At 36.9% G+C, this 25,000-nt stretch overlaps 1 protein-coding gene across 5 annotated transcripts in view; it reads right to left on the bottom strand.

The window, feature by feature from the left end:
* The window catches only part of SLCO1C1 (solute carrier organic anion transporter family member 1C1), a 60,118-nt gene that overhangs the window by 11,681 nt on the left and 23,437 nt on the right, over positions 1-25,000 (bottom strand). For 4 of the 5 annotated variants that reach the window (XR_013764028.1, XM_079141479.1, XM_079141477.1 and 1 more), the window contains 6 exons: positions 15,759-15,905; positions 13,605-13,703; positions 11,583-11,828; positions 10,400-10,564; positions 6,416-6,611; positions 2,257-2,422 (listed from right to left, as the gene is read on the bottom strand). Coding sequence is in view for 4 of the 5 variants with exons in the window: in XM_079141479.1 (XP_078997605.1) it covers positions 2,257-2,422; positions 6,416-6,611; positions 10,400-10,564; positions 11,583-11,828; positions 13,605-13,703; positions 15,759-15,905 (1,019 nt within the window). In the remaining variant the exon portion in view is untranslated. The remainder of the gene's footprint in view (positions 1-2,256; positions 2,423-6,415; positions 6,612-10,399; positions 10,565-11,582; positions 11,829-13,604; positions 13,704-15,758; positions 15,906-25,000) is intronic. The other variant, XM_079141480.1, reaches the window with a different exon arrangement.

Raw genomic sequence — 25,000 nt, 5'->3', positions numbered from 1 at the left:
TGCATGAAATCTCAAATCTTTATAGATGTTCACATCTTTTCCACCATGTCCATCCACCCTTCCCACTCTCCTGTTTTGAACACACATATGGCCCTTGCCCCTAACAACCCTTCACCAACACAGAAAGTTCATTATGGCTTCAAGGCCTTGCTGTTTCCTCTGTCCATGTAGCTCCTCTCCTAGACAATGACATGGATGGTACTCTCATTTCAGGTTTCTGTTCAGATATTTCACTAGTGAGCATTTCCATAACCATGCATTCAAAATAGCCCCCTATCACTCCATCCTCTCGGCCTTATTTTTTTCACAGTGTCCATCAGGGTATCACTTACTTGTTTTTCTATTGTTAAACTCTATTCCCCTTTAGAATACAATCTTAATGAAGGCAGACACTGATTTGTTATCAATATACACCCAATTGGCTCCTTGTTATAGGTACTCAATTAAAAATTTGTCAAATAAATGTGCATATTAAAGGAATTTATGTTGGTCAGTAGGAAAAAAAATCCTGATGCAGAAAATTTCAACTGAATTTTGACTAAAAAGAGACAACTTTCAAAATCCTTCAATAGTTTATTTCTGTAAAAGCCATTTATAAAATTCCATTTCATTGTATATATACTATATATTCTTACATATATATTTTTGAAATATATTTATAATTAGTTATCATTTTTATCACAGAAGAGTTTGTGAATTGTGATTTTTTTTATAAAGAATGAAATAAAGTTAGCATTTCCTTTTCTAGGAAGAGTAGCAATGCAGATTTTTTTTTTCTGTTGATAGTGTTTGAATTGTGACTCTTAACACTTGTTAGATGTGTGACACTAGTTTCTTATATCTCAGTGTCTCAATTCTCACATGAAGAAAATATATAAAAAATACCCAATTACTTGAAGATCATGAGATTTAAACGCAATTTTGTTTCTAAAGCACCTATCTTATGCTCTGGCATGTAGTGGGTACTCAAGTTAAGAAAAATGTTCATGCAGTTCTGGGAAAAAGTAGTAGCTGGAACAAATGGAAAGGAAAAAGAAGAGGGGACAACGGTAAAAACTCAGATTTCAGACAGATCAAAGTTTTATTCACTGTTGCTAGAGGCCAGTCCTTTCTGTTCTGAATAAAATGTCAAAACAACAGAAAAATAATCTGAGAGAAAATCAACAAACTTTATCTGCATATGCATTTACCTAAGCATTTCTATCTAGCTGATAAGCATATACGAATGTACATGGGGTCTACTCTTCAGCCCTTTAACAATGACAAATAAGGGCAGATTTCATCAGTCACAGATAACCTGATGCAGTGGGTGTAAGGAAGATCCCATGTTTGGGCAGGAATGTAAACATGTGGATACAAGGGTCAGTTAAGATTGAAGTACATCATATTCTTCACAAATGGTTCCTGTTATGAACTGAATTCGTATATCAAAATATTAATGCCTGATGTAATGGTATTTAGATGGAAGGCCTTTAGGAGGGACTTGGATCATGAGTGTATGGCCCTCAGAATGGGCTTTGTGTCCTCATAAGAACAGACATCTTAATCTCCCTCTCTGCTGGCTGAGGACAGAAGAAGATGGCCAGGAAGCTAACCCTCTCCAGGCACCAGATCTGCAGGCACCTTCATTTTGAACTTCTCAGGCTCTGGAACTATGAGAAATGTTTGTTGTTCCAGTCACCCAGTCTATGGTACATTTCTTATAGCAGCCTGTAATGACTAAAACAACTTCTTATCTATTTTCCAACTAATATCTCTCTTCTACCCTATAGAAACCCTCCATTCCATCCCACCCAGCCTTTTCATTACCACACAGATTTCCTTATTTCAGAGAGAGCTTTCCTATAACTACCGACCTTCTCAAATAATCAGATCCTTGACCCCTGGACCAACACCTCTGGACATAAACTGCTTACTACTGGCCTCTACTTGTCATGCCCCTAAAATCTCCAGGGACTACTGGTCTTTGGGTAAAGAAACATGGATCCCAAAGCAAACTTGGTATGATCATAAGACAAGGACTTCATTATTCATGGTTAATATTCCTTCTAAGCAAAATGAAAGAAATAGACTATTCTGTTAACCTTAGATCTACTAGGAATGGTGATGAATTTCCTATTTTCACACAAAAGGAAGAGGCAAGGGTAAGAGCCAAGACTCCTACCAGTGTGGTCTGCTGCTGGGTCCCTGAGGGTAGGGTAGTTCTATAGGGTAACAGGTTTATGGGCCTTTACTGTGGGAAAGGAGATTTCTTACAATGTTCTTTCCAGTCCTGTTGGAGGCTTGACAACCAGCAAGACAAGCTGAAGCATATGTGATTCCATTTTCACCACACATAGGTTCCCATTTTGTCTCTGAACATTTGCATCTTGAGTTGCAATCTGAAAAGAGAGCTCGTTCATGATAAGAGACAGGTTTGGTTCTGAAAAGAAATGCAATAGCATACATCATTACCTCTTTGTAGGCAGCACCCTAATATTTTCAAAAGTCAATGTTCTTGAGTGACATACATGATACTGCTAACAAAGTTGCCTTTTGGAAACACAGTTATCATCAGAAATGCTAGTATTGGATCATTAAACATGAGTTGACTACTATCCAGTTTCCTCTTGAAAGCCTTCTGTACAGTTTACAAATTCATACAATGCCCACTTCTTACCTTGCAGCTTTTCCTACAGTCTCCTGTCTCTAGGATCCTCTAATGTGTTTCTATGCAAAGGTGTAGGAACATGACCACAAGGGAGGAAAGTAAACTTCTAAAGCCATTTATGACCCAATTTCATTGCACTTCAGATGTGTATATGTGTGTGTGGTGGATGTTTTTATCATAATTGTTTTATGAACATCAGTAGAATGAACAGTGCTAATGGTAGGATGTTAGAAAAACAAAACAAAACAAAAAAAAACCCAGTCAAGCAGTTGACATCTAGCACACTTTCAATATTTGTAGGAGCTTCACATCCTACATGTTGATGTCTTACCAACAATACATTTTCAGGTCACCTGTCCTTCTTCCTGTATATTCTCCACACTATGGATCTTTTCCACATCTTACATCATCCCTGTTTTCTGATTGCCCATTATGTCAATAAATTACCTGATCATTTGGTCCTAAAATTTTATTTGAAACCTCCTAAGTTTTAGATTTCAGAAGATGGAAGATGGCTACAAGTATGAATAAAACATTTTCCCTCAAGATGCTCTTTTTTATGGTGATTTTATATATTGATTAATTCCTTTCTTTTCTCTCCCTCCCTTTTGTTCTATTCTATTCCTTCATAGCTCCCCTTCATGTCTGTCAAAATTCCCTCTCCCTCAGTTTTCCTCTTGCCAAATTACCTAATCCTTTAACTCTTACTCTTTTGCACTATTTGTAGCCCTCTGTCCTTCTCAAAGGATACTAGAACAACGGGAGCCACTCGCATCTGCTCCCTATGTTACACCCATTAGCTCATCATAATTCACCTTTTCCTCTTCCATTTTGAATTTATGTATTTTCTCATCCCTCTCCCTATTTTTTTTAACAAAGAGATTTGAGGGACTTAACTAACACGCTGGAATGTATCTTCAATGAGGGTAGGATCTATTCATTTTATTCACTCCTGTGTCTTTAGCATCAAGAATTTCTTGAACATAGGCTAAGAAATAAGATTTGGGGGAATTCAATCATCAAAGAAAAATTGTATTCTATTTTGGAGAAGGAATCAGTCGTTTGGTCTCTATTTCATGGTCCTAGAACTGCTATGGATTTGATCATCTAAAAATCACTCTGGAGTGAAAAGGTATTCTACCCCCTGGAAAATCCTACAGGAATATTTAACCCTACTTTTTCCATAAAGTATTAACTATTAGCTGAGACTATTAATATCTGAAACTATAAAAATTAGTCTTTGAAAGTCAAAAATCAGGCCACTATGAATGCTATGGGGTTGAGCTCATGGAAGGTTGGAACTGGAAAGAAACTTAAAGTAATTTAGGCCAGTCTCTCATTTGGCAGATGGAAGGTCCTGTCCAAAGTGTGTAATTAACTTGCTCAAAATCACATCATTTGTTAGCGACAAACCTGGAAGCAGAATCCTTCCAGGCCCCTTGCTTCTAAGTTCTTATCTCACATCAGGTTATTCTCATTACTGCAGAAGAAAAGTTTCTGCCATTCCCACATCTAAAACTCGTCTACAGTGTTGTTTCAAGTGTTCAGAATCAAAACTTTCTTTTGGAACAAAGCATCATGGGGCAATTCATGGGAAGCATTATTTTACATTACTGAAATTAAGTCTAAATTTCCACCTAAGGAAGAAATTAATCACATACAAACTTTATGAAAGAGGTGTTGACAGTGGAGTTGTAACTCAATATTTTAATTATAAAAAGAGTTTTAACAAATATGCCAAAATGTTTAAATCCAAATGAAATTTTCTTTCAAAACAGTCATGCTGAAAGGTGAGAGATTTTCCCAGTGATATTGCCATTCCTTTTGGCTACTTCCAGTAGCAAAACAATTCTCAAAAGCTAAGTCTTTGTCATTCTTGAGGACACTCTAAAAAATGAGGAAAGCAATTTCAAAGGAGGAGTTTCAGAATGTTTTAAACAATGATAGCCTTATTAGCCATAATGCAGTTATGATCTTTCAAAATGACTGCTTTGAAGAGGCTAGTTCTTAAATAATATGCTTAATATGCTACCTTTTATTTCTTTAAAAATATTTAATCTTTGCCAGTCACAGGGGTGCACACTTGTAATCCCAGCAACCTGGCAGACTTGAAGCAGGAGGATCACAAGTCCAAAGCCATCTTTGATTATGCGTATATATATATATATATATATATATATATATATATATATATATATATACTGTCAATGTAAACCTCAACAACTATTGAGATTATAGTCTGTTTAGTCTGTTTATGTGTTTGCTTTTGACTTAGAAAAATACATTGTTGTAGAAACTACCCTTTTGAGTCACACATGTATTCAGATTCAAGATTCGTCTTTGGTAGACATTAATTTGGGGAAAACAGTTAAAAGGATAACAAAACATAGCTTGTAAAGGAGGATACAAGTGAGAAAATAAAATTAGCATGTTTTGTAAAGTGCAAAATCTGAATTTCTCTCCACTATCCATCTACCATGAGGATCATAGGGACCGTTAATGATGACACTAGGTTTCTACTCTCTCCAGAATCTTCTCGCAATTCAATATGTACAACTGACATTCTTAATCTATGTTGCTGATTACCAAGGTGACAGTACATGGGTTGAGTATAATGACACTGCTATGACAACTTCTAGAAGACATAATTCATGGATTTCACACTATTTTTCTCGAACATTTTAGATGTTAGATGACAAAAAGTAAAACTTGTGCTCACTCATCAACAGGAGAAACCTGTTCAGTGAAGGCAATAGAGGCCAGAGTATAGAGTTAAGACAGATAGACATGGAGGAAGGAATAGGAAGGGAGCTGGAGAGCAAGAAGCAAGAAACCCAAACAGACAGGTAGAGAGTAGTGTCCAGAGTGCTTGCCCTGAGACCCTGGCAGAGTTCCAGGTAGTCAGGCAGGTAGTCAGCCTGGTCCAACATAGGGCCCAATAAAATTTTTTAACAAATAATGTAAAGATGGGTGAAAGGATGAAGAAAGTCATCTCTGGAAACCTGTGTTAAGAGGTAGAGAAAAGGTTATATAGGAACCACAAGATCTAGCCTTGTATTATGAGAAACAGACTCTGGAAACTAAGCATGGATGACAGTGGTATAATAAATACAAATAGTGAATATTCTTCTGATCCACTGTAAGACACCTAGCTAAAGAGAGCTGTTGTGGGAATTGCTAGAGTGGAACAGCCATTCTCTCCTGAAATTCTCTATGATTTGAGTTCAACAGAGACCATGGAGGATGGCAGAGAGACCAGTCTAGTTACCCAAGTTTCCTAAGGGGGGAAACACAATTGCTTCCAATGGAACATCTACTTTGTGGCAGACAAGTACTAATCACTTTAATGTGCAAGATCTTACTTAGGTCTTACAAAACCTTAAAAGGAAATCATTGTTTCTATTTTTAAAATGGGGAAATGAAAACTGAATTGGTTTAAATAACCCAGAAAACACCAGTCCACTAAGAACGAGCAGAAGCAAGATTCCAGGTCTGTATTTCTACTATCAGACTGTGTCACTTATCAGGCTGATTTGTTAATGTCAGATGTGGATTTTACATCTTTTATGTTTTCCTAAGATATTCAAACATAAAGGAAATGACAAATTTTGGTGACAGTGACAAAGTTTTAAGTATCACAAGTTATTCCATGATAATGCAATAATTCCTTTTCCATAGTTATGATGCTTCAAAGTAGAATTACCTTATTTTAAAACTCTATCAAAGCAAGCCAATCTCCTCAAATTATTTAATGAAGAAACATACCCTTGGTAGGAGATGGTTAGTCCAGCCACATCAGAATTTTCACAGCCCAGAGCCAAGAGGGAAAGGAAGAGAAGGTAACCAAAGACTGATGATCCCAAGTAGAGTTTTGCAGCTCCACATACACCAATTCTGAATTTTTTCATAACTATTCCCCCAGAGAATATTCCAAGAGCCACTGCAGGTATGTTGATGAGCCCTGAGGAACAAGGAAAATATGTTATTTTGTGACTATCCAAAAGAAATCTAAGTGACTTCCCAAGCAATTATACCAAAACAAACAAACAAACAAACAAACAAACAAACAAACAAACAAAAACAATAGTTCCTGATGTAATATTAGACTGTTTTGGTGTTTTGTTGTTTTCACTTGCAGAAATATTCAGTCACTATCATCTACTAACATGTACCAAGAATTTTTTTATGAAAGTCGTTGATTAATAACAGCACAACAGTAGTCTCAGAGCTCTGCCTGGTATAATGTTTAACATGGAGTATTAAATGAATAAGTACTGAAATCAATAAATTGATTAATCATTTTATTGATGTCTTTCTCATCTAATTCCACAGAGTTAGTAGGTACAGTCAAGTGGCAAGTATGTGACTGTTAATGCTCCTTAAGATTGTATATAAAAAATAATAGGCACATGGAAAGTAGGGAATTATAAAAACAGAAGTCTTGGTTTCCATTTTATGGTCCACCAAAATTTATTTATTTATTTTGGGTCCAGCTTCTTAGCCCCTTGGTCTGGTCTCCTTTCTAACAACAACAAGAAACATATATTTATTTACTTATAATGTATTGAACACTTAGCTAAGCATTTGATATATTATCCATCACATCTGCTCTTCACTACAACCTTAAGACTAGGCATAGTACTATCTTCACTCAGAGAGCAGTGTGATCACAGTCTTAGTTAGCAACTGGTAAACCAGGTTTGAAAGCAGGGAGTCTGAAGACAAGGCCCATGCTTTCCATCACTAGGTGACACCACCTTGCCTTCCAGGGACTTGGGAGATACTGTCCTTGATGAACAGGTGTCAACCTCACTTTTTATCAAATAAATGTGGGTTAAAATCAACTCTAGGAAGAGGTCCCACAGAGTGGTGGAGAGCTTGGACCCTGGAAACCCCACTGCTTGGGTTTGGACCTCAGTTCTGCCACTTAATAGCTATGCAACAGCAGGCCATTCTCTGAATGTCTCTAAACATGTCTCCTCACCTATAATGTGCAGTTAATACTTGAGTATTCATTATTTGAAATGCCTGGGACTGAAGCATTTTCGATTTTTTTTTTTTCAGATTTTGGAATATCTGTTCATACATAATGATTTATCTTGGAAATGGGACCCAATTCTAAACAAAAAAAATTATTTATGTTTCATATACCCCTTATACACATAGCCTGAAGGTCTTTTTATGTAAGAATGTAGATGTGCCTGAACTGGTAACTATGACCAGTCACTTAAGGTCAGGAAAGGAATTTTTCACTTGAAGCATAATGTCAGCATTTTGGATTTGGAATGTTCAACCTTGAAGTGCTATTGAGGTAATTAATTGAAATTATTCATGAAAGATTCTAAGCACAATATCTGGCACAATTAAGGTTAATTTCTATCAGATTTACAAAGAAAGTATTGGGAGTGAAGAATGGAATCTCTGTGCTGGGAAAGACTTGGGGAAAGAGGCTCTTTGGTGCCCTGTTGTTTATACAATAAAAGGTATAACCACAGAAAACAAGTTGGCATTCAACAGAAAACAACTTCTCTGCTAATTAGAATTCATTTCTTATATTGCGTGCCTAAATTATTTTCAGGTTTTGAGACAAATTATTTTCAGGTTTTGAGACAATACATATTTTTCAAAATACTGAGAAGAGCTGAAACTTGTATAAATTCTAGTCATCAGACAGATTCAAATACAAACTCAGCACTTGCTCTGATGAACAATAATCCCAGGTTCTCAAGTACCTGACTCACAACCCAATATGAAATAGTTAAGTAAAAATAAAACACTGACATCTAGTGACAATGAGAAGCAAATTTCCTTCCTTTCTTCCACTCACCTTTAGTACTTTCTTTTTATATTTATATGTACAGTCTCTTAACTAAGTTTTATAGAATCCAAAATATTAAATATATAATTATTTTTGGCTTGCTATTATATGACTTTATTTTTAAAACGCATTCATCACATGTGGATAGGTAGTAACAAAAGGGAAATTTGTTTCATCCATTTTGAGATGAATATGGGCTACGCGAATTAACATTAAAATGATCATAATAGAAAGTGGCCAGGTTTGAGGGGGGCATGACCAAGCAATTAAGAGAAATGCTTCTCCAGCTGAACTGACATGTGTGGGTGTGGCAAATGAGAGTATTCCAGAACCCTGAAGAGATAAAAATCAGGTAAGAGGTACTTGATTAGTTTCTTAAAAACAAAAAATAGATAATAGAAAATAATTTAAAGAAGCAGGTATTCACAAAGTTAATTAAAAATAATATGTTCTCCTAATTTTTTTAATTTTTAAAATGTAGAGATAGATGCAACTAGTTCTCCCTCTGTCCCAGGTTCCATCTCCTCTGGAGCTAAGTGACATCATTTTAAAATAAAAACCTTATGCATCATTATGCACATGTTATGGTGTGTCTTGCCACTGTAATCCCTGGGGAGAAAAATGGTCTTCTTCCTTTTCCTTTTTCTTTTTCATGATCAACATGGATGGGGTTTGAGAAAAATAAATCTAAAATGTTTCTTCAGGTAAAGTGGTAAATAATAATATGAAGCAAAAGTTTATACACAAAAAAGTTTAGTGAGCTAGCCTTTCAACACCTAGAACTTTGGAGAATAGTCCAAATTTGGAGAGTTGATTAATTTAGTATCTGCTAAGTGCCCATTACCAGGGATCATTACAGGAAAATTATATCTCCAAAAATAAAAAATATGCTCACAGTTTTCTTTCCTTTTTCAGAGATAGATACATGAAAAGGTTGCTTGTTTGTTTGTTTTGTTGTTTCTTTCCGTACTAGGGATTGAACCCAGGGGCACTTAACCACTGAGCCACATCCTTAGCCCTTTTGAATTTTTTTATTTTGAAACAGGTCCTCACTAAGTTACTTAGGATCTTGCTTAGTTACTGAGCCTGCCTTTGAACTTGTGATCCTCCTGAGTCGCTGGGATTACAGACACATGCAACCATGCCTGGCCATGAAGAGATTTTTAAATTTTTTTATGAAGAATAAATTATGTTAAATCATTGGAGTACAATAAAAGAACATGTCCTAAGAAATAGAGTATACTTTGTGCCTTGAAATGGTAATATTAATGACATCTTCATGAATTAAATGAATAATCTGTTTTAAAGGTATCCAATTACTTCCAGGTTACTGCTTATGTATGTGCAGACTGTGGCTCCTCTTCATTCATTTCTTCAAGCTTTTCTTGACCCTTAAATATCTTTCTCATTACTGATTGTATTGTAGTGTCAGAATTCAACCCATTTAAATAACTGTAATGGTAGGAGTCAGAAGAGTTCTTTGACTCTAAACAAATAAAAGTTTTGTTTTTTGGCGAATACCCTTTAACCCATCTAAATGCCCATTTTATATAATCCTAGAAACTGTTCATGCAAACTGGTCATAGGTGTCATGTCTCAGTTAAACTTGAAACACAAATATCTAGCATTAAGAATGTCCTAGTAAGGTACACATTAGGTCTATGTGATACTATTGCTTCAAAAACTGCCAGCATTTCTTTCTGAGTCACACGCTCACAGTTATAAATAATTCTTTCTACACAATTGTGCCACAGACTAAGTATTTTACTTAGTATAAATACTAAGATTTTTTTAGACTTATTTTTTAAGTTCATCTAAAATACCCTAAGTTAGCTTCAGTCTAAATATTGGAATAATCTAAGATTACTCAAGTTAGCAAGTTTCATGTAAGACAGTAACCATGGGAAATCATGAAGGACAGATAAGCACACCAATAACAAAGTTGGCTTTGGAGGAAGACTGTCCATACTGCTGCTCGATGTACTTTGGTTTATATGTCACCATGCCAAAGAGAGAATTGAACTGAACGGTGCTTGCACACAAATATAAGAAATACACTGGGTTTCCAAAAAGAGTCTTCAGTGATGGAAGGAAATCTGTAAGGCAAATAACATGAAATAATTAAAAACAGCATTATGGTTGGTAGAAGATAGACAGCAGAACATAGATGGCTGGGTCCCCATGACAAGGTATTCAGTGTGGTGCACAAACACACATGTGTACACATCCAGACTGAAGTCTGACCAGGTTCAATTCAGACATAGACACTTGCTTCTGCAAACATACAAGACAGACTGTTAGAGCTGTAGGTCAGACAGGAACAGAATCCTCTCCCTGGTGAGGGTTAAAACCCAGGGGAATGAGAATAACTTCTTATCATCCAGCTGGTGTTACAGGTAGGACATCAGGAATTTCAGGTTTTGGGTCTTTAGTCTTCAAATGCGGGTCTTGATCACAAGGAAAGAAATAGGGTCATTACTTCCACTTAACACATGTACTTCAGTGTTAGAAAGGAGCTTGGACATTTTCTCTTCTTCCTATTACGCAGTCAACCTGCTGGAAACTGAAGAATTTCTGTAAGTGTAAAAAGAATATGGCCTGAGGGAAATGAGGAAGGGGAGGGTTTGTTGGTCGTCCCTTTCCATGAAGGGAATTCACTAGAGCTCTCCTGGCCTTTTGCCTGCTCCATACTGACTCCTTTGATGACTGGTGGGAGACATGCATTCACACAGGTTTCTCAAATGGGTGGCTTTCATCTGCCGATCGCTTGCAAACCCTGAAGATTCTTTCTTCTTTTCTGCCCGCTCAGACTAACACGATGTAGCAATCCCAGGTAGAGACAACCACAGGGACTAAATCAGAGGTGGATGAGAGTAGTGGAAGCAAGGAAGGCTATCGAGACTTCTGATCATGTGTGCCAATCAGTTTTTCTGTAACAAACCTCATGTTTTGATCTCCATTACTGCTTCCTGAAAGGTTTCTCTCTCTCTCTCTCTCTCTCTCTCTCTCTCTTTTTTAACAGAGGAGGGGAAGAGAGTGGTACTTTTTACAAGTGCTCCAAAGTCCTAATAGGAAAACTAAAAGTTCTTTAAATTCAAGGAGAATCCACCTTACCTCTTGCCATTTCCATTACTCTTGCTTTTTCTCCATGAGGTGTTTGGTAGTTTATGTGATCATCTATAATAAACTTGGATTTCTCAGAAGAGGAATTAGAATCCTCTGCACTTTGGGGTCTCGACAGACTCTTGGGTAAACACCAGAAAGGAACAGCTGCAAGAAGACTTAGGGATCCTGCTATGAGATAACCAAGCCACCAGGCACCAACCCACTGGGGATCCTTTGGGGTGATGGTTATGTGCTCTGAAAGAGAAGATGGATAAGTAGCATGTGCAGAGAAGTCAATGTGTTGAACTTAGTTGCTTAAAAAAAAAAAATCAAATCCTAGCATCAGCTCTATCATATCATAAAATACCTAACAATTCATACATTTTTTTTCTAATCTAAACATTATAATTATCTTACTCCTTGAAAGAAATAGGGCGTTTCTGAATGATGAACTTCCCTTCTTTTGTTCCTTTGGTTGAAAGTATAGAGTCTAAATTGGGGATGGAGTCTTATGGGGGTCTGCAGTGAGGCTCGAGGCAAGAAGGGGCAACAAGTGGGGGAGACTTGGGAGGGTTCAAAAACCTCATGTGCCAGCTGCTCCATAGCAGTAACCACCTTCATTGATTTACCTATGGAATATCTCCTAATTTTTCTCAGAGTTATGCCATACACCCTCCAGCCCTAATCTAGTACAAATCTCTCATTACACAGATGGCAAATTTAAGACTCAACAGAATGTTATTTATTAAATGAAAATAATTCAGCTAATATAGTTAATAATATTTCAGACCTATTCTAGGTCTGAAGCCAAATTTGTATATGCAAATAATACTTCAATCTTCTGCATCATAAAAACTTGACTTTGCATGCCATTTCTCATGGGATTAAAAAGGAAATATTGGAATTTTTTAATCAAACTAAGTCTTTTTTTTTTCCTATGTAAGTACCTATAAAATATATCATTATAACTCCACCACACTTAAGAAGACAACAAAATAAGCACGTCTTTTGACGAGTAGGCTCAGTTGCCATTGCACTCTACATAGTGAATGTTATTACTGGTTTATCACTGCACGCTAACTGTTCCCCTTAGCAATTTTCGCGCTCCTTATCACACCTATACTTCCTCCGCCACGTGAGTCTCTACAACTGGATGTTTAAACTTCATGAAGACTAAAAACTCAACTGCTGTGTTCACTGCTGTAGAATAACACTGGAATACAGTAAACGTAAAATCATATTAAGGGAGTAATGAATAGACAAAATTTGGGGGATATGTTTTGCAGTTTATTTGACTTAAAAAGTGTAAGAATTTTATACTTTATTTTAATACATGACTTCAATATGCAATTCCAGATTTTTTTTTCCTAGTGACTTATTTTCTTGTTTCATAGTACTTTTTGGACTTATTTTTTAAAAGAAAACAACAGATAAACACTGTCGATTTCTTGGGGGTACATCTCATAGGGTTAGAAGCGAAGAAATAGCTATGGGAAGATAATTGTTTCCTATATGAGTCATCTTCTGGATTAGAATACCAGTCTTGTTGTGATGCTTATCAGTAAGAAGGGAGAGAGAGAGAGAGAGAGAGAGAGAGAGAGAGAGAGAGAAATTTGGTTGCCAGAGACTTTGAATTATAAGATTTCTGTCAAGCCCTCTACTATATGATCAACTCATGCAACTGTAATAAACATTGACACACCTGAACCTAATAAGAGCCAACAGGAGCCATGGTGCTCAGTTTTAGCAATGCTGGAATGCACTGGAATTGGCAAACCAGAAGTGAGAAAGCCCATTCACATTTGAATACCACACAGGGGTCATCCATTCTAATCACTACTCAAATTTCTTATTCCACTTACTAATGCATGTGATGATCAGATCAATATATTTACATGGATTATTTTTATTTTATGAAAGATTACCACCCTGTCATTTTATAAAAAAGGCAATTCGATATTTTCCACACTGTCCCCACTTAAAAAGTTATCATAACTAAGATAAATAAATAAGCAAAAATAAACCCCTTACCTAGATTTACAAAGCCAATGTCAACATATAGTTTGGCGCATAATGAGCCTAACAGGAAGCCAAAGATTGGTCCTATAATTGCAACTGTCTGCACACACCCTATAGCAGAAAATTAAAAAAAGGAAAAGAAAAAATGCTTACATTTCTTCCTTTAATTAATTAATACAATATTAAACAAGAAATGTGAGACCCAGTTAGGTGTAAATGTTTCAATTTCTCATTTGTATGTTTAACACATCAATTTTTAAACTGTACTGAATCAGGAAATAAATACTTCTCTGCTTTTGGAGAAGAATAAACATTTTTTAAAAATTCATTATTTACTGTTTTCTTGGTACCACGGATTGAACCCAGGGGTGCTTAACCTCTAAACCACATCCCCAGACAGTTTTTATACTTTATTTAGAGACAGGGTCTCGGCTGAGTTGCTTAGGGCCTTACGAAGTTGCTGAGGCTGGCTTTGAACTCCCAAACCTCCTGCTTCAACCTCCTGAGTTTACAGTGCCCACCACTGCACTCTGTTCATTATTTACTTTTGTCGACACATTACAATTGTATATAATAATGGGATTCATTATGCTGTATTCAAATATTCACATAACACAAATGAACACTGTTAATGCATTAACCATCCCTTAGTTAGAGAATAACACCAAGATTCTGAAGTAGTTAATTTCCTAAAACGGGCAAACTTTAGTTCCCAGTTAGACTCTCCATGGTTAAAAATTTGAATTATTCTCATTTTGATAATCTTTAAAAAATGTTTATGACTGGTTAAGCGAAACATCTGTCTTAACATTAAAATTGATTTCTTCTACTTTAGTAAGAAAGTGTATCCATCCACTATGAGGTTCTGTGGTACCCACACAGAAGCTGCTGGCAAAGAAGCTAGGCCTTGGATCAGGGAAAGTACTCTTCAGAATGCTCATGACCAGCAAGGGTGGCCTTAGCAGGTAAGTGGAACAGAGTGCCTAAAACACAGGCTTTGGTTTCCAGTAACCAGAAATATCTCCCTTCAAAATATCTCCCATCTGCCTTTCATTTCACTGCAGAGCTTAACACACACGTTCTTGAGAGGTTAAATTACCTGGAGGGGAAACTAGCCATTCCCAGGTCCTTTTTAGAATAGAAGCAAGGGCAAAGAGAGTGAGCAGGCTCTGAGTCTTGGCGAGGAGGGGAACACCTAGGCACCTGCATGCTTCTTTTGGCTGCAACCAAGAGTAACTGCCTAGTGCATATATCATGGAGCTTTTTTTCTGATAAATCAGTTCCTGATTTATACTGTAGTTTTCTGTTAGAGCAAGAGTCCTGTTCTTAATTATAACCCGCTTGGCTATAAGCAGAATACCTGGAGTTCTGCAGTGCACAGGCAGGGCAAGCTTATACAGTGCACCTAGGTGTGGTCCCTACTCTGCTCCCCTTAAATCGTGCACTCTGTCCCTGAAGGTTAGGCCTTCAAAAGATCAGAACGCCAAGAAATCAAAACTGATGCATAAAAGAGAGAACCGGTCTTAGTCATTCCTGTATCTAGTTTCTAGTTTAATTCCAGGATATAAGGCATCCAATAAATGTTGCTCAGACGTATCTGATCTTGAGAATTTGCTTTGCTCTATTATTTTGTTTTCTGTGATTTTAGTTGCTCATCTATACTGTGGGACCTATTCAGAAATTGGGTAGCCTTGGGCCTTGCTCTTATCCTTTATACTTTCCTTTGTCCAGTCATACCTGATGTTGAGACCCCAGAATATCTTGTTGTCTAGATCTCATAGGAGAAGAAGATGCTTTACATAATCAGGGCTCATAGAATGGAAAGCAGTTTCTAGGGTTGTGGAAAATTTTTTTTAATTGTAGCACCTAAAAGCCTCAGAGGTATACTTATCCAACTAAAAGCAATCTATGAAATCTGAAGCCCTTCAAGATGTTTTCACAAGGTCATATGTCATTGCAGTTGGGCTCACAGCTATTTCTTTTATTCTGGTATTTTTTTCTGTAATTTATGAGGTTATCAACCTAATCCTGTGTGTGTTTCAAAAGTGTGTTTGCTGACTAAAGAAATGGGGAAATAAGTATAAAACCTTTCACACCCAATTTAGCAGAGAATGGAATGAGCAGATGGGGCGCTCTGATTCCCTAGGTGACTGAGGTGAGCATTACCAATATAGAAAGCAGCATTGTCTTCCGTGGCAAAGTCATCCAGATAGGCAATACCCAGAGGCTGGATGGGAGTTTCTCCTAATCCCCGGAGAAGATTTCCCAGGAACACATAAACCCACATGGAGGAGCTGGCATCCACTTCACATTCTTGAAAGAAAAGCAAACAAGAGAATTACGACTGGACCACCATCAAATTTAAATATTTACTCTGCATTTCTGCAATTGATTCTGAAATTAAATTACAATGCAAAAGTGAAATTTTCAACAGTCCTAATTTGATAGGAGTTTGAAAACTATTTTGCAGTTTCAATCTTAGCAATTAAATCCCCCAGAGACCTGACTAAGGAAGTCTATTAGTACTTGTTTTAGTGCCCTTTACTTTTTATTTTCTCTCTTCTTTTTATTTTGTACCTACATTGAGTTATTTGAATTCCTACACTCTAATAACACTCAATATCCTATTTGGGGTAAACAAATTTTGAACAAAGGCTTTTTCACTTTAATTTTTAGACTTCTCTATTTTTTAGCAGAAATCACAAGTAACTATATTGTTGACCAAGGTTTAGCTGAAAATTTATTAAAATTTCATATGGTTGATTTTGCAATACTGGGCTGAATTGCCTACAATTACATTGTTTGTTAGTGATTAACCATTTTTAGGTCTCTGGAAACAAACTCATTAAAATCACAAACTCTAGCCTGGAGCAGTGGCATGTAACTGTAATCCCAGCGGTTTGGGAGGCTGAGGCAGGAGGATAGTAACTTCAAAACCAGCCTAAGCAATTTTGTAGTGAGGCCCTAAGCAACTTAGCAAGATCCTGTCTCAAAGTAACAAAATTTTATAAAGAGCTGCGGATGTAGCTCAGTGGTTAAGTGCCCCTGGGTTCAAGCCCTCATACCAAAAGCAAAACAAAAGAAACTCCTACAAACTCTATATGTTTGAGCAGTATAAATCTTCCAACAAAGAGGATGTTTTGGGTAGGGTTTTTATAGTAAAATTCAAATCTAACTATTTTTATGCCTTACAAGTCATGTCATAATATGACCATATGAGGTAGGATAATTTCCTCTTTATCATAAATTAAATATAGCTTTGAACAGTTTAGCCATTTAATACAATGGATAATATTAACTACCTCCAGTAATCACCAATCTGAATGGACCATCTCTGCCATGAGCTGGGCTAAGTGGTTTGCAGGCATATTAAAACTGAATCCTAGAGAAAATCTGCAACATCTCAGCGGTCCACTAATACCTGAACAATATGAGAAAACAAGGGAAGAAAATGCCCCAAACAAAACTAGATGTTACATCAATAAAATCCAATGACAGCATGGCAGAAGAAATGACAGAAAGGGAGTTCAGAATGTACATAATTAAAATGATCAGGGAAGCAAACGATGAGATGAAAGGGCAAATGCAGGCATTGAATGATGGCACCAATCGACAGTTAAAAGAGCAAATATAGAAGCAAAAGATCATTTCAATAAAGAGTTAGAGATATTGAAAAAAAAAAAAACAAACAGAAATCCTTGAAATGAAGGAAACAATAAACCAAATTAAGAACTCCATAGAAAGCACAACCAATAGAATAGAACACCTGGAAGACAGAACCTCAGATATTGAAGACAAAATATTTAACCTTGAAAACAAAGTTGAACAAATAGAAAAGATGGTAAGAAATCATGAACAGAATCTCCAAGAACTATAGGATATCATGAAAAAGCCAAATTTAAGAATTATTGGGATTGAGGAAGGCTTAGAGAAACAAACCAAAGGAATGAACAATCTATTCAATGAAATAATATCAGAAAATTTCCCAAATCTGAACAATGAAATGGAAAATCAAGTTCAAGAGGCTTATAGGACTCCAAATACACAAAATTACAACAGACCCACACCAAGGTACATTATAATGAAAATACCTAACATACAAAATAAAGACAGAGTTTTAAAGGCTGTGAGAGAAAAGAACCAAATTACATTCAGGGGGAAACCAATAAGGATATCAGCAAATTTTTCAATCCAGACCCTAAAAGCTAGAAGGGCCTGGAACAACATTTTTCAAGCCCTGAAAGAATATAGATGCCAACCAAGAATTTTATACCCAGCAAAACTTACCTTCAAATAGACGATGAAATAGAATCCTTCCATGATAAACAAAAGCTAAAAGAATTTACAAAAAGAAAGCCAGCATTACAGAACACTCTCAGCAAAATATTCCATGAGGAAGAGATGAAAAACAAAGAACTAAATCAGCAAAGGGAGGAATTATCCTAAAGAAATTGTCAAATAAAGGAGGAACCAAGTCATGTCAAAAATAAATAAATAAATAAATAAATAAAATTTAAAAAAAGGAACCAAATGACCAGGAATACAAATCATATCTCAGTAATAACCCTGAATGTTAATGGCCTGAACTCATCAGTCAAAAGACACAGACTGACAGATTGGATTAAAAAGAAAAATCCAACAATATGTTGCCTGCAAGAGACTCACCTCATAGAAAGAGATACCCATAGACTAAAGGTGAAAGGATGGGGAAAAACATACCATGCACATGGACTCAGCAAAAAAGCTGGGGTATCCATCCTCATTTCAGATAGTATGAAATCTATCAAGCCAAAACTAGACAGAAGGGATAAAGAAGGACATTTCATACTGCTTAAGGGAAGCATAAATCAGCAAGACATAACAATCATAAACTGTCCGGAGCTGGCAGGTCATGCTACCTGCCTTGCCTCAAGGTCATGCGCCTTGGCTCATGGTCACACCCCCTGCCTCGCCTCATGCTGAGCTAAGATGGCGCCTGCGGCATGCTGGCGGGGCGTGCCTCTACATGTTTACACACCTGTCAGACTATACCAGGTGCATCAGACTAGATTGCGTGGTGCTTCATGATTGGCCAACTACACTTCCTTGTTCAAGTTCTGTCGCGAGACTAGTCTTGCCTTCGCGTGCTTTCCTCTGACTGGTTTTTGTACTTTATATTAACTGTGTTTATTCCTCTAATAAACGAGACTTGATCAGCCTTTTGTCTTGTCTCCATTTCCTGTGTCTCTTGTCTCTCTCAATCCCCGCTTCCCTCTCCTGGTACCCATTGAAGTCCTGCGGACCGGGACAATAAACATCTATGCCCCACACAGTGGCTCATCCATGTATGTCAAACAAATCCTTCTCAATTTCAGAAACAAAATAGACCATAACACAATAATACTAGGTAATTTTAACACACCTCTCTCACCACTGGACAGATCTTCCAAACAAAAATTGAACAAAGAAACCATAGATCTCAATAACACAATCAACAATTTAGACTTACTGAACATTTGTAGAATATACCATCTAAGCAAGAGCAAATACACTTTCTTCTCAGCAGCACATGGATCCTTCTCTAAAATAGACCATATATTATGCCAAAAAGCTAATATTAGCAAATACAAGAAGATAGAGACACTACCTTGTATTCTATCAGATCATAATGGATTGAAATCAGAAATAAATGAAAGAGTAAAAAACAGAAACTACTCCAACACCTGGAGATTAAACAATATGCAATTATATGATGAATAGATAACAGAAGATATCAGGAAGGAAATTAAAAAATTCTTAGAGGTAAATGAGAACAAAGAAACATCATATCAAAATCTCTGGGATACTATGAAAGCAGTACCTAGAGGAAAATTTATTTCATGGAGCTCATTCAATAAAAGAAGTAAAACTCAACAAATAAACAACCTAACACTACAGCTCAAAGCCCTACAAAAAGAAGAACAGACCAGCACCAAAAGTAGTAGAAGATAGGAAATAGTTAAACTCAGAGCTGAAATCAACGAAATTGAAACAAAAGAAACAATACAAAAAATTGACAAAATAAATAGTTGGGTCTTCGAAAAAATAAACAAAATTGATAAACCTTTAACCACAGTAACAAAGAGAAGATGAGAGAAAACCCAAATCACTAAAATTCGGAATGAACAAGGAAATATCACAACAGACACGAGTGAAATATAAAACATAATTAGAAGTTATTTTGAAAATCTATACTCCAACAAAATAGAAAATTTCGAAGACATCAACAGGTTTCTAGAGACATATGAATTGCCTAAACTGAACGAGGAGGACATAAACAATTTAAATAGACCAATTTCAAGTACTGAAATAGAAGAAGTCATCAAAAACCTACCAAGAAAGAAAAGTCCGGGACCAGATGGGTTCTCAGCCGAGTTCTACAAAACCTTTAAAGAAGAGCTCATTCCAATACTTCTCAAAGTATTCCATAAAATAGAAGAGGAGGGAACCCTCCCAAACTCATTCTATGAAGACAATATCACCCTGATACCTAAACCAGACAGAGACTCATCAAGGAAAGAAAATTTCAGGCCAATATCCTTAATGAACATTGACGCAAAAATTCTCAACAAAATTTTAGCAAATCGCATACAAAAACATATTAAAAAGATAGTGCACCATGATCAAGTGGGTTTCATCCCAGGGATGCAAGGTTGGTTCAACATCAGGAAATCAATAAACGTAATTCACTATATTAATAGACTTAAAGTCAAGAATCACATGATTATTTCAATAGATGCAGAAAAAGCAGTTGATAAAATACAGCACCCCTTCATGCTCAAAACACTAGAAAAAATAGGGATAGTGGGAACATTCCTTAACATTGTAAAGGCCATTTATGCTAAGCCCATGGCTAATATCATTCTAAATGGTGAAAAACTGAAATCATTCCCCCTAAAAACTGGAACAAGGCAGGAATGTCCTCTTTCACCACTTCTATTCAATATCGTCCTTGAAACTCTAGCCAGAGCAATTAGACAGACCAAGGAAATTAAAGGGATACGAATTGGAAAAGAAGAACTCAAACTATCCCTATTTGCTGATGATATGATTATATACTTAGAGGAACCAGGAAATTCCACCAGAAAACTTTTAGAACTCATAAGTGAATTCAGTACGGTAGCAGGTTACAAGATCAATGCTCATACATCCAATGCATTTTTATACATAAGTGATGAATCTTCAGAAGGAAAAATTAGGAAAACTACTCCATTCACAATAGCCTCGAAAAAAATAAAATACTTGGGAATCAACCTCACAAAAGAGGTGAATGACCTCTACAATGAGAACTACAGAACACTAAAGAAAAAAATTGAAGAAAACCTTAGAAGATGGAAAGATCTCCCATGTTCTTGGATAGGCAGAATTAATATTGTCAAAATGGCCATACTACCTAAAGTGCTATACAGATTCAATGCAATTCCAATTAAAATCCCAATGACATACCTTACAGAAATAGAGCAAGCAATTATGAAATTCATCTGGAAGAATAAGAAACCCAGAATAGCTAAAGTAATCCTTAGGAGAAAGAGCAAAGCAGGGGGTATCACAATACCAGTTCTTCAACTCTACTACAAAGCAATAGTAACAAAAACGGCATGGTATTGGTACCAAAATAGACAGGTAGATCAATGGTACAGAATAGAGGACATGGACACAAACCCAAATAAATACAATTTTCTCATACTAGACAAAGGTGCCAAAAATATGCAATGGAGAAAAGATAGCCTCTTCAACAAAGGGTGCTGGGAGAAGTGGAAATCCATATGCAACAGAATGAAACTAAACCCATATCTCTCACTGTGCACAAAACTAAACTCAAAATGGATTAAGGACCTTGTAATCAGACCAGAGACCCTGCAGATTATAGAAGAAAAAGTAGGTCCAGATCTTCAACATGTCAGTTTAGGACGAGACTTCCTCAACAGGACTCCATAGCACAAGAAATAAAAGCAAGAATCAATAACTGGGATAGAGTCAAACTAAAAAGCTTTCTCTCAGCAAAGGAAACTATCAGTCATGCGAAGAAAGAGCCTACAGAGTGGGAGAAAAATCTTTGCCAATCATACTTCAGATAGAGCACTAATCTCCAGAATCTATAAAGAACTCAAAAAACTCTACACCAAGAATGCAAATAACCCAATCAACAAATGGGCTAAGGAAATGAACAGACACTTCACCGAAGAAGATCTACAAGCAATCAACAAACATATGAAAAATGTTCAACATCTCTAGTAATAAGAGAAATGCAAATCAAAACCACCCTAAGATTTCATCTCACCCCAATTAGAATGGCGATTATCAAGAATACAAGCAACAACAGGTGTTGGCGAGGATGTGGGGAGAAAGGTACACTCATACATTGCTGGTGGGGCAGCAAATTAGTGCAGCCACTCTGGAAAGCAGTGTGGAGATACCTCAGAAAACTTGGAATGGAACCACCATTTGACCCAGCTATCCCACTCCTTGGCCTATCCCCAAAGGACTTAAAATCAGCATACTACAGAGATACAGCCACATCAATGTTCATAGCTGCTCAATTCACTATAGCCAGATTGTGGAACCAACCTAGATGCCCTTCAATTGATGAATGGATAAAGAAACTGTGGTATATATATATATATATATATATATATATATATATATACATACAATGGAATGTTACTCAGCCATAAAGAATGATAAAATTATGGCATTTGCAGGCAAATGGATGAAATTGGAGAATATCATGCTAAGTGAGATAAGCGAATCTCAAAAACTAAAGGACGAATGATCTCGCTGATAAGTGGATGATGCCACATAATGGGGGGTGGGAGGGGTTAGAGTTAGGGTTAAGGAGGGGGGCAAGAATGGAGGAAGGACTGTATAGAGGGAAAAGAAGGGTGGGAGGGGTGGGGGGAAGGGAAAAAATAACAGAATGAATCAAACAACATTACCCTATGTAAATTTATGATTACACAAATGGTACGCCTTTACTCCCTGTACAAACAGAGAAACATGTATCCCATTTGTTTACAATTAAAAAAAAAAAAAAAACTGAATCCTATTAACAATCCTGTGAGGTAGGACTTATTTTCCCCTGTTAATGACCCTAGGGTAATTTTGATTGTTATAATGGCTCGTGAAGAACTGAGGTGGACAGCTTTCAAACTGTGGATAAGGTAGTGCAATGGGAGGCTGCACCCTCATGGAGATTTTTTTCCTGATCCTGCCTCTTCTAGAATAGTAGCAAGGTGATCATGGGATTTTCACTAATCTCTCAATTTCTTCTCTGTTCCTCAATATGAGATCTGAATTCTTTTTCTAAAAATTAAATCCAATGTGGATTCTAGCCCTATCATTTGTTTAATTCTTAGAAGCGTGGCCATAGCCTTCAGTAGTTAACTGTGGACACCTGAGATCTCTGCCTTCCAGCACAGTGTCCAAGGGCCATGATGGCTAGTTAAATGCAAATTAATTAAAATTAAATTTAAAATTCAGTTCCCTCATCACACCAGCAATATTCAAGTACTCAACATTCACTTATAGCTAATGCCTAGAGTGTTGGGGGAAATGAAGACTGTGAGCTGGGCTGAGTCTGTTCATGCTGGGGAACCTCATATCCTGTATTTAACCTCACTGTCATGTTTGATGTGAGCCTATGTCCACCGTATCTGTGGTAAATGTTTTATGGGACTGTGACCTCAGCTACAGAAAAGAGCTCCATACCTATCTGGTAACTTGTCCCTTTACATTACAAATATTTTAATTCCTGGACTCTAAACTTCAATGTTTTACTTTTTTCCATCAAAGTCTTACATATTCCCCAAATAGCTGCTTTGTCATTTTTATCATGTCTCTTTCTTTATTGTCCAAAGCAAAGTAATGACTAAGTCTTCACTGACTATACTGTGTGCAGATGGAGCTCGAGTCTTCAGTCAGTTCCTTCTCTTTTTATGTGAACTCAGTAGAATTGACCATTCATTGTATTACATCAAGTGTTCCACTCTCATCCATTGGCTTGAAAATGTCCTGAATGTCTCTCTCCAGCTTTTATATGCTCCTCTTCTAGACTGCTTTCCTTTCAGATAGCAGGAGAAGGTAAAGTTTTTACATTTTATATCCACTCTTCCTTCCCTCATCCATGTTCCTTTTAGTACCTTGATCCTTTTTATTTGAACAGCCAGACTTTCAGAATTCATTGCCCAGGGAAAAGATATCTTAACAGAAAGTATTAAGGAGGATATTAGAGGACCCAAAAGGCTTTACAGAATACATTAAAAATTTGACATATGATGCTGAAGGAATAGCTTGTTTTGGAGAGCGCTCGCCTAGCATGCGCAAGGACCACGGTTCGAATCCCCAGTCCCTCAGGCGGGGGAAAAATAAAACAAAAAAAAATTGACATAAAAGAAGGACTTCTAAACTGGCTGCATGGGGGTGGGGTGGAAGGGAAGGAGTATGCAGCACAGAGACATTGAAGACAGAAGTGGGCTTCATTCTTCCTGCTCATACTGAGTCCTAGAGACATGGCAAACACCTGTGGATAAGTGTGTGGATTCTGGAAGCAAGGAAAACCTGCGCCCACTTGGCCACCTAGAGCCCAGACATAAAATGACTGCACAATGTGGCTCAGCATCCCTCTCTTCAGCTCCTCACAGCCTTCCAATGTCTAGGGTGATACAGAAGAGATGATACCCCTGTTCCCAGGGTGACTGAGATGTAGCATTGCGGTGCCATGTGGCAGCCATATGGAATGCTAGACATGCTGACAAAATTCCCTGCACCCTAGTTCATGTGCAAAGTAGAATTATTTCCTTGTGTCCAAAACTGTCACTTCTGTGCCAGAGGGACCTGCTGTGCCCAGAAGGGCAGAAACATAATATGACCCCAAGGTGACCCTTTATATGACCAAACACTGTGACCAGATGGATTTTAGATATCTAAACTGACAGGCGACTGAGAACACCAAGAGTCCCCCTGCTCCAACTGCACCCTTATTGTATAAGCTCCCTAAAATAAAAGTAACCCTTGAGAAAAAGGATGCAGGTTTTAGGGCCAAATGAAGACTAAAGTTTTGACATGCTGATGAAAAAAGAATGAACAAGAAATTAAATGTACTTATGAGGAAAAACGGCATTTCACTCTGAGCAGTGGACTGAGATATGTATGGACTAGAGGAGTTTTACTCAGCTTTCTAGGCCCATCTTACTTAGAATCACTGGAAGATTTTCCTAGTCACCAGCAACTGAGGCTCCCTTCCATAACATTTGATCATCTGTATATTTTCTTAGGATTTCATCAAATACTATTTTGTATTCTAGGACATTTTATAGCACTATGATATCTCAACTTAAGTAATAAAGTGTTTTTAGAGGAAAAAATTACATAGGTATTTTTTGGTACACACT

The sequence above is a fragment of the Sciurus vulgaris genome, assembly GCF_902686455.1.
Source record: "Sciurus vulgaris genome assembly, chromosome: 5".
Classification (NCBI taxonomy): domain Eukaryota; kingdom Metazoa; phylum Chordata; class Mammalia; order Rodentia; family Sciuridae; genus Sciurus; species Sciurus vulgaris.
The sequence above is the reverse complement of the archived record's forward strand: the minus strand, read 5'-3'. Positions and strand labels throughout refer to the sequence as shown.